Genomic DNA, 16,454 nt, shown 5'->3' with positions numbered 1-16,454 from the left:
TCGACCATTTTGGTTTTGATTTTTCCCGCCTAAAATTAACTCCTCCCACAGCGTTCGCCCGATCAAGTTCAAATTAGGTACGCAACATCTCCAGACCTAGCTGAGCTTAAGTTGTGCTGTGCGCATCCGTAGGTCAAAGGGCCTGTCTGCCAGGGCTCAACTAACTTTGGCGTGCTCGCCATGTACATACGAGTGGCTCTCACGCCCACATACTTCATCCAATCAGCTTCAAACTTGCTGGACATGATGATGGCTCCGCCCTGAACGTCCCGATATGTTAACTTCCCACGTAACTCATAGCGCCCCCCGGTGGTAACAGGAAGTTAACTAATATTCATTAAAATTACATACTTTGCCCCATCAACTTCATTCAGAACCAGTTGTTGAAGCTACATTATGAAGACTGTGAAGCTACGAGTAATGGCGTCCGTGTGGGACGCGGCGACCATCAATTCCTCGCCATGAAAATACGTTTGGCTTTTTGATGGCTTTATTGAACTCGTATCATCATGAAAATTGGTACACAGGTCCAGGGTGCCGACCTCAACGTCTCCATTCGCTCATAGGCGATCTCACTCGTGTCGCCCCCTAGTGGAAACAGGAAGTGCCATATTTTACATCATCATTGTGCGATTTCCACAAAACTTCACATGTGTAATCACTGTCCCACCCTGAACGCAACCGCTTGTGTTTTGTTACACTCTACTGCCCCCTGGTGGATGAACCATCAACCTCTCATAACTCCTTCATGCTTTGTCCAATTCACTCCAAACTTCACATGACTGATACGTGGCCGCCCTGAACACACCAGACCACACCAGACCGTATGTGTAACTACCTGTGACTGCCCCCTACTGGATGAACGAAACATTGCATTTTTGGCCTCCTTCCAGGTTTTTTCTCACTTTCTGCTTCACGCCACAGCCCCGCCATGCTTCAGGCCCCGCGGTGGCATGGGTGAGCGAGGGCCCGCCATCGCCGCTTGCGGCTTTAATTATAATTATACTGCAGAACTTTTTCGTAGTTCTTAACAACAAACATGCAACAATAAAGGTCCAAAGAGACCACAAATCATCTGTGCCCAAATTGAAGTTGCATAGGTAAAAAAACAACAACAACAACAATAAATAAATAAATAATAAACTGCACTGACAAATATGAACAGCAGTTGGAAAATCAGCCAAAAGGGATGTGATTGATATAAGGGGTTGACAAATACTGATTTGTGGCATATCATCTCATCTAATCTTTTGAAATGTTATGTAAACACATTGAAGTGATTTTTCTTGCAGGGAAAATCAGTGTTTCAAGGCATGCATTCAAAATTATTGGCGGCTATTGCACTGCTGACATATTGAGTGAAGTTTTGACAGCAGCCACATTATCCTGTCATTAAATTAATCTTCTCAAACACTGATGTTTCAAAAATCTAAGTTGATGTGCACTGCCTCTCCACACGAGTATAGGCATAATTCTTTTCATACTCTGTGTGTAACTTAATCCAATTGCACGTGAGCTCACACTTGAGATGCGATGTGGATATGATCAGGCGACAGGGTGATAATTAACAAACTTAGCAAATGATAATTTGATAAGATAATAATATAATCACACAGTATGTGAGAATTCTAGAGGGATCTGAGCCCATAATTAATTTGGCCGCATACTGTATGTTCTAATATCACATAGATTCTTCAACTGTTTGAAGTGTAGAGGGAAAATTATAATTTCTGCTTTCTTATAGCGCACGTATTGTGCAGGTACATTTATCAAATTTTCCTCTCCAATTCCCCCTCAAGTAACTTTAAAGTCAAATACAATGTTTTCTTCACATTTTTATTTATATCACATATTGTACACACTTGATCCAGAGCTTCATACATCATCTTTACTGCACATAGTCAAATATTCAAATACTGGGTGCTGCTTTTTATGGCTCTTCCATTCCACAAAATACAAAATTATCTTATCCAGGTGTCCTTGTAAATTTATGTTAGGTTTTCTTTGCATTTATACCAGAGTTTGAAATAAAGTCTTGTGGGTTTGAACACAGCTTCTTTGTACAAAAGTCATACTGATGAGGCTGTCACAGTGTCTATTGACCTGAAGGTTAAAAGATGTATCCCAGTTCCCCAAGCCTCTGATACAGTTTATAGGGCAAGGTTTTATGAATATTTTTGACATTCCACAGATGTACAGTAAAAACACATTGTAGCCTCTGTCTAACATCAAATTCAGACAACAGCAGTATTTTGGAGGGAGAGCTCCTACATTGAAAAAGCTGAAGAGGTCCTCTTTACTTCGCCATAGGTCAGACTAGCAGTTCTCAGTATAAGCTGACTCTGCTCCAAACAGTACATCATGTCTGTTTTGACAAGTACTGTGTGTCTTGAATCATTTGTTAGCACTGGTTGCAGACAGAAAGCAAAAAATCACTTTAAACAAATAAAAACATGGGAAAAAGTGTAATTCATTCACACTTGAATGTTTGGTATTAGCAGAGACTAAATATTGTATTGAGTAATAAAAAGAAGTACTAAAAATATAGTTTTAAAAAGACACGCCTCAAACATACATCAACTGCATAGGACTTTACAGAAACAGAAATGTGAGGATGTAGAAGGAAAATAAACCATGTACGGCTATCACCAAATGCTTTGCAAAAACATTGGTTATGATCTATACAGCATTTCATGCATAAAGCAAGGTTAAATCAGCTAATTAATCATATCATTATTGTAAATTTCCAAAACTCAGCACCCCATATGGCAACAAAACTCAAGGAGCTACTCCCAGAATTAATAATGTGAAATCAAGGGTGACGTTCAAACAGACCCAAAGAACATATGCATGCATAGACAATGCATTCATTGTGTTAACCAGGCAGCCATTTGGCCTGAGCACAAGTCTCTATAGCTGAGTCATTACATTGTATGAGGACACAGTTGGTGCAACAGTAATTAAGGCACTATCTCGAAATACCTCTTACCTAAGGAGGGAAATTGGGGTAAGAAGGACTGCTTCACTCATGGGTCATTTATTGAAATTTAAGTATTGCAAAACAGAAATCTGCTGAAATCAGGAAGGCAGATGTGCAGGCATTATCCTCACCATAAATGCTCAGACTCAGATTTTGAGGCAAACCCTTCCTATGTTATTCCACATTCATTCCTGAAACAAAACCCAAGTGGTCCCACTGGCCCTGTCACTGTTTGACATGCCTGCTGTACCCGTCTTCCGCTCCACTGCAAGTGGTGAGGATATGAGGGTAGGCACTGAGGGGCCCCCGACAATCCCCGATCGACTAAGGGAGTCAAGTCAAACTACTGAGTCAAACTGAAGCAAGCTCAGACATATTGAGCAAATAATTTATGGCTGATACAGCATTCATTTGAAATTAAGATGAAACAGAGGGAGCTCCCCACATGTAGAGGTATCTCATTAAACAGTGTTGCCTATACCTCATGTGTACAATGTTCCATCTTGACTTGAGATTCAGTGTTTTGAGTTGTGCTTATACATAGATTTAAATTATTTTGGAAATATTGATCTTCAGAGAGAAAGAGATGCTCCAGAGGCCCTTATACGTTTTGCGCTGTAGTGTCAGGCAACATCATGCAGATGCTCAATTTCAATCAAACTATTACAGCAAAATTTGATTTACATAAAATCTAAAAAGTCTGCTATTAGTCGGCTAACTTTTGATCTTTTTATCCTGTCATGAGAATCAGACTGGGTTTTGCCCACAGCTGAATATTTACTTGTTTTTACTGTCTAGCAACAAATATCAACCAGACTTAAGTTTGTTTGTCAGGTCTAATTTAGCGTGTAGAAACACTGCATCCTTGCTTTCCAGGGTCCTTGGTGCTATATCTAAGAGCTGCCACTCCTCCTTCCTCCCCCACCACCACCCTCCCTTCCTGTGCCAACATATCAAGAGAAAGCAGCCTGATCAACCCTAATAGGGCCCAGTAATTAGAGTCTTTGCATAGAGCCTGTCTGCACACAGTTGCCCTAAGCAGGGTGGGGAGGAACTGCCATACACTTGACAGTGTGGAAAAAAACAATGTAATGTTCAGTATATGAACCAAATTAGCCTGGCAGTGGTAAACACAATCTACTTTAAAACAATACTGACACTAATTAGGCAACCAATGTATCATTTCAGAGTTCAAGTTTTAGTTGCTATATCAAATACTTGAAAAATACTTGGAGAGTCTGGAATACAAATTAGAGAGAGACCTAACGGCTAAGCACAGCCAACATTAGGTAGTAAAAAGAGAAGTGGTTGATATTTCTACAGTAACTATCTATAGTGGAAAATTGAATCCTGATTATTGCATTGAGGGAAAGATTTTCTCTCCAAAATGATTAAATTTGAGTCAGGTCTCATTAAAAAAGAGTGCTATCTGACAAGCATACTACATTTTTAATAAGCTAAACCACCAATAAATCAAAACTTTAAATGTGACAGTATCTTCATACACAGCTGCTTACACACACTCCTCCTCCTGCCAGTATAATCACAGTTAGACTGATCAGAATGTGGTTGAACAAAACAAACACTATATGAAATCGATGAGTTGTGCACCCTGTTTCATTGTCACATTTCACAACAAGAAAACATAAAGCACGACACTGACTATAAAAAACTGATTTACATATTAGTGGTTTTGAATAATAATGTCAGTAAAATATAATAATCTCACAAAATCTTCCTGTGCTGTGTCTCAAATAATATGGGTCATGCATTTTTTCACACAGTCTGATGGAGTGCAGCAGTTCCTTAAAAAAAGTCATTTCAGTCATTTGTACAAATTAATTAAAAATTATCTCAGAGACTATAGTTAATAATTTCATGTTGCACAAGGATTTGCATCTCTGCTGTAATGAGAGAGGTGAATAGGTAACTTTCTGCAGCAACTAGTCCCTATTCCCGCTTCTTGGGTGTCAGGTTATTTAGGAAAGGGCAAGCATCTTCCCTGCCCAGATATTTTGTGCTTTGGGTTCCCTTTAGAGCGCCACGATAGTGGATTTTTATATCACTCGATAATTATATATATAAAGAATATATACATAAACATACTTTTTTTTGCCATGATCCATTAAAAACACTTGTGACAAAGATATGTAATGAAGGCATGATATTTTACCATTTGACAGTACTTTATTGTACTTTATTGTATAAAAAAATGACATCAGTGCACTGAAACAGTAAACTTAACTGGGAAATGAATAGTTATAACTATAACTAACTAAATAACAAAAAACACATGTACGTATATATTAAACTTTAATTAAGAAAAAGGATCAAATGTGACCTATATAACTTTAAAAAAAATATCAGCACATATTGGACAACATACACTGATACTGATTTTATTATCATTACTGATTATTAATTATCATGTACAAATGTTCTTATTTTCAGTGACACAGACACAGTATATGTTTTTCTTTCATTGTTAATGGCAGAGCAGGTGAAATTAAATTTTAAGTACATGTTATGTTGAAATGCATACATATTTTTTTTAATTTATTGTGCAGATGATGTGTGAGTGTCACGGCTGCACAGGGCTCTCTGGCTCTGGGATGTAGAAACTTGATGGAGCTGCTGTGTGACTGAATCTGCTCCCACAATTCAACAGGCAACAAAGGAAGAAAGGAAGAGGCCGTAAGCTACAAAGTGTTAGCCAACCTAGACAGAAAGGTGTCACCTTTTTGTGTAATGCTAGTCGCAATGTAAAACCGCATGTTTAGAGAAGTAGCTAATCCGGCAACATTAAGGCTTTACTATTTGGTTTGGACGCAGACGACGACTAAATTGAAGGTAACGTTGTATGTTTTCGACAGCTAGCTTATTGCTTTAGGTGACGGTAGTGAAGCTATAACATTAGCCAACAATCGTCAAGGAGCGACCCTTTTCATGAACGTGTTGTTCAAAACAAATGCCAACACCACTGGGTTATTTCACCCAGTAAGGGGAGTAGAAGCGCACGGGTAAGCGACTGCTCAATATGTTTATTTGATGAATGTTTATATATGACGAATTTGCTTTGAGAGCTAACATGCTAACAACCCAGTTAGCACACTAGCAAGCTAACATCTGTTAGGTTGGCAAGTTATATTGAATAAATGTAGTTTTTAAAAAAAAAAAGCGCATTATACTTAAATCACACCAAGTCAATCGTAGAAGCACTATTTTACTATTTCGACACTACAGGCATGAGCTAACACGCGTAGCTTAGCCAAAGGCATGGCGTTGTGTGTGCGTAATGTTAGGCCTTGCCAGGTCAAGACAAACCTTGCTAACGTTGCTCTTATAGATAAGTTGTCTTGACTGATGATGATTGTGGATCTTTTGGTCTATTTAAAAAATACATATGTTCAATCAGAAGAGTAGAATGAGTCTAATGAGATGCCTTTTTTGTTGTTCATAGCATCAAATGAAAGGTGGTGGAGGTGGAACTTGACCCATCCAACTGAGTCACCATTTTCCTGCACACAATGGTGAGTAATCAGATTGCAGCTGTCTTGATTTATCAAGCAGCTTTATTTGGGTGCTTAAAGAGACACATGTCTCTTGATACATGTTTAGTTTGGGTTTTGCAGGACTGCCATAGGAATTTGTGTGTGTGTGTCAGAAGAAAAGGCTCTGATTGATATTAATTTCATAAAATCATAACTGTCACACAGTATGGTTAGTAAGCATTTAAGTAATGACACATTTCATGCTGTTTGTTTTTTGTAGATTAGAACATCAAATTAGAAATTAAATAATGACTGTGGTTAAAGTGCTGAAGTGTGAGGGTTTTCTCATCTATGTCGCATTAGCAGGGTAAGAATTGCAGCTCTTTTCATACATAATCCATAGTGAACAATGCAGAAGGGCAGTAATCCTAAATATACAGGCTAAGCAACCAGAGAGTTTTTAATTTTCAGAGCCAAACAGTGGCAGCTGCATATGCCTCGCTGGGAAAAGACCAAGCATCTGTATATGTAGTGGTGGAACTGTGCAGAAAACTCAGGATTTAGAACCATGGATCAGAAAAGGGGGGAGGGGGTATAACTTTACTTTCCATTTATCCTGTAAAACACTTAAAACAAGGAACTTTTGTCATTGGTCTTAAAAGAAAACAACATTCAAGATGTACAATGTATAAATAAAATCTGAGAATATATCAAATATTCACTACTCAGTTGCAAAATAAAGTACAGTATAAGGCATGATACCTTTTTACTTTAAGCGTGATAATGAATGAATACATTGCCTGTGTCTACATCATCAAAACTTCATAAGTTCTGCACCATAGCTTGTTGAACAAGCTACCAAACAAACATTCACCAGGAAAAAGTGCCCCACTAATGTCAGTTAGCAGCTAGATAGTTAATCAGCATGTAAACATACCTACAAATTTCACTACAGACCCATTAGATGCTGGTTTGGTTCTTACTCTACACAATGCCTGTTAGCAGCATGCTGTCTGTCCATGACTTGTAGCTACAGCAGTTTGTTTACTTTGGGGTGGTGATCAGTACGTATGAACTACATTTTGTTACACCGCTATGTTCATGGGTCATTCATTAAAAGTTAGTAATGATGTGCAACCAGATCTCTTTCTTTATTATGTCATTGTCTCATGCATTTTATTTTCCTACAAATATAAGTTTATAGATTGAGTATGTAAGTGGCTGATATTTCTACCTTCTTCACCTTTGGGTGTAAAAACTCCCATATTGAAGCTGAAGTCAGCACGTAACTTCAGAATCTGCCACTGTCTGAAAAATCCATTGACTGAAATTATTATATATGTTGTCATTACTTTTGTTCTGTGTGATATGTTTTGAAGTTTGTTGTTAATTGGCATAGGTCATTGATGTAGTAATGAACATGATTTGTAAAAATTCTGTTTTTTGTGTTTTTCTTTCTACAGGGTTTGGTGGCTCCATTGTATGCATGACTTGTTTTGTGTGGCCTGATGGGAGTATACTGTGGATAGTACTTTCATCAGGATACGAGGAGAGCCATCCCATGCCACCACTTTGGAGGGCCTTTCAGAATGAAGAAGATAAGCCTTAAGACCATCCGCAAGTCCCTCAGCATAAAGGGCAAAGAGGAGGGGGACTTTGTCATGCTCCAGCAGCCCTCAGTGACCACAGAGTTTTCTAAGGAAGAGTCACTTTTTGGGGGCTGCTACACCAAAGACCTTTCAGGTTGTGATCTTGGTGGCGAAGAGGACAAAGGCCAGAACAAGGGTCGCTCCAAGAGTGAGAGCCTGATGGGATCACTAAAGAGAAGGCTGTCTGCCAAGCAAAAGGCAAAGGTGAAAGGTGGCTCCTCTGCCATAGGCTCAGTGGATGATGATGACACCTTCTCATCCAATTCTGTACCCATTAGCTTCAATGAGGTGAAAGCCCAGAGACCCCTGAGATCTGCATCACTACGGAGTCACCATTACAGCCCCTCACCATGGCCTCTGCGGTCAGTGAACTCAGATGAGGCGTGTATCAAAATGGAGGTAAAAGTTAAAGCCATGGTTCACTCTCCTAGTCCTAGTCCCAATTTAAATGGTGTCAGGAAAGAATTTCATGATTTCCAGATGGAAGGGCTCTTTCAGGACCAAGCGGAATCATTAAAGAATCTCCAGCAGCCACAAAACGGAGAGCTCCATCTAAATATTGATGAAAATGATGTGCCTGTGGTGCTGGGGTTGACACCCCAGGACTACATCCAGTACACAATGCCTTTAGATGAGGGAATGTACCCGGAAGGGTCCCACTCCTTCTGCCTGGACAGCTCCTCTCCTATGGAGGTGGTGGCTGAGGCAGACAATGGGTCCCTCCACACAGACCAGGGACAGGAGGAACATGAACTAGTTAGTGGGATGCCACCAGATCTTTTCATGGAAACCTCAGTGAATGGTCTTCTCATCGGTTCTGCTGGTGTGATGCTCCAAAGCTCAAGAGTAGAGGTCCCACCTCCCCTCTCTCCTCTCCTGCCGCCCATGATAAGTAATGGACATATCCCCAGGACTTTTTCGGGGTTCAGCTCTTCAGACAGCCAGGTAGCCGAGAGGGTAAGACACCACCTTAACTTCGACCCAAATTCCGCTCCTGGAGTCAGTCGGGTTTATGATTCAGTCCAGAGCAGTGGGCCCATGGTTGTGACCAGTCTGACAGAGGAGCTGAAGAAGCTGGCGAGACAGGGTTGGTACTGGGGCCCAATTACACGCTGGGAGGCAGAGGAAAAGCTGGTCAACTTGGCTGATGGCTCATTCCTGGTCAGAGACAGCTCAGATGACAGGTACCTGCTCAGCCTGAGTTTCAGGTCACAGGGCAAAACTCTCCACACCCGCATTGAACACTCCAATGGACGCTTCAGCTTCTATGAGCAGCCTGATGTGGAGGGACACACGTCCATTGTTGACTTAATCGAACACTCTATCAAAGACTCAGAGAATGGAGCTTTTTGCTATTCCAGGTCTCGCTTACCAGGGTCTGCAACCTACCCTGTCAGACTAACCAACCCAGTATCTCGGTTTATGCAAGTGCGCTCCCTGCAGTACCTTTGTCGCTTTGTCATTAGACAATACACGAGGATAGACCTCATTCAGAAACTTCCCTTACCTAACAAGATGAAAGATTACCTGCAGGAGAAGCACTACTGAGGACACAGACAGGACAGTGGTAGCAATTTGCACTTTTGTGTTCAGTTAAGAGATTTAAACAAGGTTTACAGACAACCATAGTTTTGAGATGATTGGTTCTGGTGGCTCTTGATTTGTGTCCAGGTGACTCTGTCACTGTTTAGTCCTCCATTCCACTGTTCTGGGGTTTTAAGCTGGTTTTAGGAGGCTCTGTTTGCAGAGACAAAGGCCAACAGATAATCTATTGCAAAAAATATAGCAGAGGTGTACAGTCAAGCTATCCTAATTGCATACATAAATTGCAGACATAAGGCATGCATTGAAATGTATGGTGAAGTGTAATACCCAGCTGTGCAAGATGAGCAGGTTTTAAATCTTCATTAAATTTGGGCATGTGAAAAAATACAGTTCTAAATTTCACATTGGCGAACATGAGAACGCATTCAATTTTCCCTAAATTGTACATTTCAAAGATGATTTCAAGAATTTAATAGCATTAGTAAACTTAAATCTTTGTCCTTTTTTAAAAGAGTACTCCACTGATTTTGCATTGCGTGGCTATAAAACTAATTTAAAAATGTATGCAGCAGAGCTAGATATCTTCTTTTTTTTGTCCTCCACACTTTCTTCTTCCTTTTCATAACCTGACATCTACATTACTCACAGTCCAACTAGACCACTGACAGTTCTGTCAGAGACACGTGTGTGCTATCCTTTTTTTCCAACTCTGCACACAGAATTTATTTTTTTAATTTTCAAATTAGTTTTCTTCAGACTCACCTCGAATGACATCATTTGAAGCAAAATTCATCAGACTTTGTGCAGCCCTCTGGAGCCACAAAAGGCTTTATACAGTCCCCCCACCCCACCCACACACACACACACACACATGCAGTACTAATCCCTGTGACCTGTGAAAAGACTTTAATGTGTAAAATCGGTGGAGTTACCCTTTTAGTTCTTTGCAGACGTACCAATTTTGATCATCTTTTGCATTTTATTGCTTGTTGGATTATGTATCATTACCATCTTTCTCAACCTCCTTTAAACTTCACACTATGTCATTAGTTAAATAGCAAGCCAACCTGTGATTTTCACATCCACTTGAAGAAAATACTCACTTACACTTGAATATGCATTCATCATGTAACTAGATTTTTGCTTATTGGCTAACTTAACTATCTATTCAATGGATGCAGTTTAATCACACAGCATCTTTAGACACTATTGTTAAGATCTGGATTTCACTCGACAGTTGTAACACTTACCAAAACAAGAAAACAAGAAAAGCACCCTGATAAATCTATTTCAAAGTCACAAGGGTGACTCGGGTCCATGATATAAGTCTTTTGTAGCAAAAGTGGTCCAAAATTCACCAGTCTGTCAGAAGTATTAAACAGTTTGTTCAGAGAAAAAGCTTTAAAATTGTATGGCTGCATGTAGCCATTGTATAATACGCAAGCCTAAAGGTACTGATAATGCTGGATTTTCATGTTGTGTTGTTTGTAGAAACAGCATTAAGTTGATGTATAGACCTTTTTAGAAAATATAAGTTAACACTAAAGTAAATCTTTCTGCATTAGGAATGTTACAAAAACTGCACTGCAGCTCAGGCCTAACAACTTTGTCACTATCTGTAATGCTTGTATCCGCATGTAGTAAAGGCTTTAAGACTGCCCATTAAGGGCACTTGACTTGATCTAAATGAGAGAAGATGTCACACAGTAAAACGCTAAAAGATTTTGGCTGTGTTGTTTTAAGTGCAACTCTGAGTAAAAGGCTGTTTAATGCACAATTGCATTCAACTTAGACAGTTTATTTGTAAAGAAAATTGCCCTCAATTACCCTTCAACTTAAACGGACCGCCAGTCAATTGACCTGAATCTGTACGTAGAGACGGCTGTTTCTTAGTCTTTTAATGCCAGCAATGAGCTGGACCCAGATCAAAGGAATCTCAAAAATGAGTGGTGGTGTGAGCTTAGGTAAACGGATTTGGGAAAGCCAGGGTTAAGTCCTCCTTGCCATCTCGGAGTGATGCCAAGGTCTCAGCATATGACAAAAGTCTCATCAGAACTGCATGGCATCAGAAGTGTAATATGGGTTTGAAGGACTTTAAAAATGTATTTTTTATTTTTTTAAAGCATACAATTTTTGCCATTGTCCCCACAGAGCTCTACCACCCCACAGATTGTCTCTCTACTGGGCTGTTTGTACCAGAGTAAAGGGAAGAGCACACAGTATGCTACGCAAGTGCTTTATATGGATACTTTGACAGGGAATTGTGTTTTCACATTATGAATGAGCTTCTTTTTTGACATCAGTGTCCTTAAAAGTATTTGGAAATGGTCTCTCGGACAACTTTGGTAGGTCGTTAGCGCATAGTTCTAGTTTTAGTTAGCTGGAAAAATGTTTGTCTGTTACCATGAATCTAGCACAGCAGAAATTAGATAGGAACTTTGACTGGTGTTGCATGTTTAAAGTCTTAGCATTTTAAAGCTTTGAGTTGTATAGGAATGAAGGGTCTAGGTTGTGTTTGGCTGTGTAGAGGGATGTTTTTTCTGTCACAAACATTGGCTGGACATTCTGTGTACAAGAAATGTATTTTGCTTTTTAGAATCCTTTAGTGAGTTGTTTTTTTTTGTGACATTTGCCATCTGGGGGATGGGGCTGTTCAAAAGGAATGTACGCTTGTTTGAGGTGTCCATTTTATCTGCTTGCAGACCAGTTTCAGAAAGCATGAGAATCATAAAAACTCCATTGAACCGTTTTTGCACTTGAACATTCTCCATTCACATGCTTGGATCCTCTCCTACCTATAGTTGTCCTTCAGATGGCGGTTTAAAAAAAAAAAGAAATAAAGTCACACATTTGTCCTTATCTGTTCATGTAACTGTTTAGATGAAATCAAGATTGTTTTTTTTTTTTGGTCATATCTGGGATATAAAGGGTAAAGGCACCAGCATCATATCAAAGCCTCTGCTTATGCTCACGGGCTGTCAAGGAATGGGATCATGGCAAGAATGTGGATGTAAATTAGATTTTACTCCTTTCTTTTGGCTGTGTATGTGTTGAAATGTAAAAGTAAAATGTTAGTCTTTTTAATACAATGTTCTTTTTAATAGTATTTCCATATTTTTAATTTGCAATTTGTCATCACATTTTGACAAGCAGGAACCAGTTTCATATGGTGTTGCTGCTGTGACTTTTCTAAATACTTATTTAGTTTTAAGCATTATTGCCTTCAATGTTTGATTCCAGAGGTTGATGCTTGTTCAGACTTTTGAAGCATTTTGAATTAATAACAGCTGTTAAGCACTTAACAAGCTCCAACGGTTTTTTTCTTTCTTTTTCTTTTTTTTTTGTGCATCTCAGTGAGTGAAGGTGATTGTTTACAGCATTATGTTTGGAAATGCCCCTCCCCTTCCCTTATTTTGTTTACCTTCTCTCACATGAACATTTTGGTACAATTTGAAGACTCTTTATTTCATTTTAATGTGTTATACACATTTGTGCTGCTTATGGATATGATTGCCTTTCTTGTATTTAACAATGGGGAAATAGAATGTCACCAATTTTAGATGTATGTACACATAATGACTTTGGTTATCATCTTGGGAGAGCAAAGCAGATTTGCAACTTGTTAACAACTGTGTAGTCAGTTAAAAGAGCATTAGTAGCGATTAGTAAACCCTCTGTAGAATTACCAGTTCACTCCAGTTTACATTGGTTGTCAACTGTCAACTTTCCAAAGTAGATGGTCTTTTTGTAATTTTTTTTTGTTTTGTTTTTGTTTTTTTGAAAAAAATCAACAGTGATTTATTGCACATTTTGGATACAGTTCAAGAGTTTTTTGTATCTGCCAATTATAAATTATAAATAAAAACTATATTCTAAAAAAATCTTTTTTGTGGTGTCCAGAATTTCAGCTTGTGGAATGAAAGAGAGGCAATATTTTCTCATGCTCATAGAAGTATTGCCATGTTCGTATCATATCTTGGACCTGGTTTTGTACTCAACTGGTGCTTGATCATGCTTGCAGCTGTGTTAATAGATCAAATCATGGAGGTCATTAGGGGTTTCTCTCCACAGTGGGGAAGAATTGGCAGCTAATCCCAGTGCTCTGGTTGCCTAATTTACAGAGACAATCCAGGCGGTCTTTAAATACACCCGAGTGAAGCTGAGACTCAGGGGAAAGATTAGCATTGCTACTATCCTAACTTCATTTTAAGTCCACTCTGGAGGAACAGAGTGAGTTCTTGTGTTGCAAAGGAGCAGGAGGAGATGGGGGGCAGGGTAATAGTGTCAGGTTTGGACTCGGATCTGCTAAAAACACGGTCTGCATGATGATGAGGTAGTCTTTGTTAACTGCTGTGTCTGACAGGCCTCTCTAGGCAGCCGAGGTGAAGATACACAGCTGTTTACTCTCTCTGCCCGGCTCCAAATGATTTATTCATGGCGCACACTGGTGGTCGCATGTCATATGGAGATGCCTCCATCATAAAAGGACTCATCTCTGCCTTCCAGTGTTACTTTTTTTGTAATTTGCCCGATTTTCAAACTGTTTATATTCAAAATTTAGTGGGAAGAGGTTTTACTTTGCTGGGAGAGTACAGCTTGTCATGACGTGACACAGCATCTCAGTGGTTTTGGGTTTGTGTGCAAACATTGTTATGTTCACCCTGTTCATTTCACCATCTTATACCCAGGATGTTGCCTACTTACCATGAGTTCTTCTCTTCAATTTGAGGGGAAGCTGTCACTTGACAAAATGTCATCTGTTGCTGTTTCAGGTGAAAATGATGACAAATCTTGACAAATCAACATTCATTTTTAGCACTCTTTGTCCCCACAGTTTAAATCTAGTTTAAAAATCCATGTGGTCTATTAATACAAATATATATATATAAACAATTGATAGGTTGTGGTTTTATGGGATGACAGCAAGACTTCACAAGCCTACTGCTGAGAAATGTTACAGCACAAAACCACAACTTGTCATTTTTGCACATTGGTTTTTGTTTGCATGAAACAAGATAAAATGTGTTAATAAGTGAGCTTTAGAGGTGCGGTTGTCAAATTCTGTTACTTTTGGGCAGAATCAGAGAAGTAGTTTCCCCTGTTTCCAGACTTTATGCCAAGCAAGGCAATAAACAAAAAAGCACATTTATTTCTCAAAATGTCAGACTATTCCTTTAAGACTTTGTGACAGGAGACATCTGGCCTGCTTGTTCTCTAGAGTTAGTCCTTATATTAAAACAGTCAATTTGGGAGTTATAGCAGATTATAATCCTACATTTTGAGTTTTGGTACATGGCAGGATTGCTATTTATTTCCATTTGGATCATACATTGTTCCTTTAAAACATGAATAGTTGGAGGCAACGTTTGCCTTCGTTTCACTGCATAATGTCTGTACAAAAGTGCTCATTTGTGAGCAAATTTCTTCCCAGTGTGGTTCTTAGTTTGAAACTGTTTACTCTGGAGAATCCATCCATCACATGTCTGCTGTCTCAGATTGATGATCCATTCCCGCCATCTGGTGCGCCGCGTGGTGCACCCATTTTTCACCTACAAACAGGGATGATGTTGACAGCTTGAATTAACCAGCAAACATATATATCGCTGCAAATAGTCATGCCAGGAAAACATTGGTGGGTCTAGCTGGTAATGATAAAGCCGAGATTACCTGCTGGCAACAGATGTCTTTTTGCCCAGAGTGAAAGGTTCAGCTCTATTAATGCTTGTGATCTCATGCCAGCATTTCCATACACCACCGAGACCCTCTCCTTCTCTATCTATCATGCATTAGATGCCTCTGAACCCCAATTAGCCCTGTTAGAGAAGGGACTGCCTTCATCATTATCAGGTCCCCCCTGAAACAACAGTTCATCCTGGTATTCATTGTGATCATTTCTCACAGTTGCCTATGTATTCGTGGAGAGTATGTTTGCTGAAGTTCAGCTTGGTAGCTACCACTTTGTGTGTCTCACACTGTTGTGCTGTGTACTTCCAGATCAAAACGCCTTTCATCACGGTCCACTTCCAAAAAACTATCTCTCTCCCACACCAAGCAAAGATAGAATTTAGAAAACAAAGTGGATCTAACTGCGAACATACCAGCTTCAGTTACTCTCGCTGGAAAGAGCAAGCACTCCGAACCCTTGAGAAGCGAGCACAGTTAATGACCAGAAAATGGCGATTCCAGATGGCCTCAGCTACAGGGAAGAAGAAACTGACCAGTTTGATGTGTGATTGATAATCTGTCAGGATAATCAATCTTTTTGTGAGGGTCATTCCTGCTTTGCATTTTACATGATTAAGATTTATTTCAACTATATGCTGTTCTTCATAGTAATTTTGGACAGCAAAAGGAAATGTAAATTAGCTTCCTGAGCTGTAAATAAACTATCTTTCAGAAAGATGTCTTTATAATTATAAATGGCAGAGGCACACAGGCTTTTTAATAATAATATGCAAGAATTGTGTGTTTATGTGCAGTGTGCTTCGCTTCCAGTGCAGACTGAAGGCCAAGGGGAGTCGTGAGACAGTCATAATTATGTCATTAAAACGAGTGACATCTGGAACTTGGGGGCCATCGAGTTACACAGTGTACCCACCTTCTTTCCTCCTTTGCCCCCTGTGACAGTAACAATCCACCATCATCCCCCAGCAATCTGCCCATCCCTCACATGGGAGTGATGCGTGTGTGGATGTGGCTTGGTGGTAGGAAGGTGGGGTGGAGGTTTGGGGATGGGGGAGGGGGGTGAACAGGTGGCAGCCATCAGGAAATGGATGGGGAATGTTTTGA

At 39.6% G+C, this 16,454-nt stretch overlaps 1 protein-coding gene across 1 annotated transcript; it reads left to right on the top strand.

The window, feature by feature from the left end:
• The first annotated feature begins 5,678 nt into the window (after window positions 1-5,678).
• LOC134002530 (suppressor of cytokine signaling 6) lies at window positions 5,679-13,535 on the top strand. The gene is made up of 3 exons (XM_062441877.1): window positions 5,679-6,000; window positions 6,441-6,510; window positions 7,935-13,535. The coding sequence occupies exon 3, from the start codon at window positions 8,061-8,063 to the stop codon at window positions 9,666-9,668; it is 1,608 nt and encodes a 535-aa protein (XP_062297861.1). The 5' UTR covers window positions 5,679-6,000; window positions 6,441-6,510; window positions 7,935-8,060; the 3' UTR covers window positions 9,669-13,535.
• The last annotated feature ends 2,919 nt before the right edge of the window (window positions 13,536-16,454 follow it).

This window comes from Scomber scombrus, chromosome 20 (assembly GCF_963691925.1).
Source record: "Scomber scombrus chromosome 20, fScoSco1.1, whole genome shotgun sequence".
Lineage (NCBI taxonomy): Eukaryota > Metazoa > Chordata > Actinopteri > Scombriformes > Scombridae > Scomber > Scomber scombrus.
The sequence above is the reverse complement of the archived record's forward strand: the minus strand, read 5'-3'. Positions and strand labels throughout refer to the sequence as shown.

What these genes read in the sequence shown, in the direction of transcription:
- LOC134002530 (XM_062441877.1), top strand. Translation starts at nt 8,061, where the DNA reads ATGAAGAAGATAAGCCTTAAGACCATCCGCAAGTCCCTCAGCATAAAG.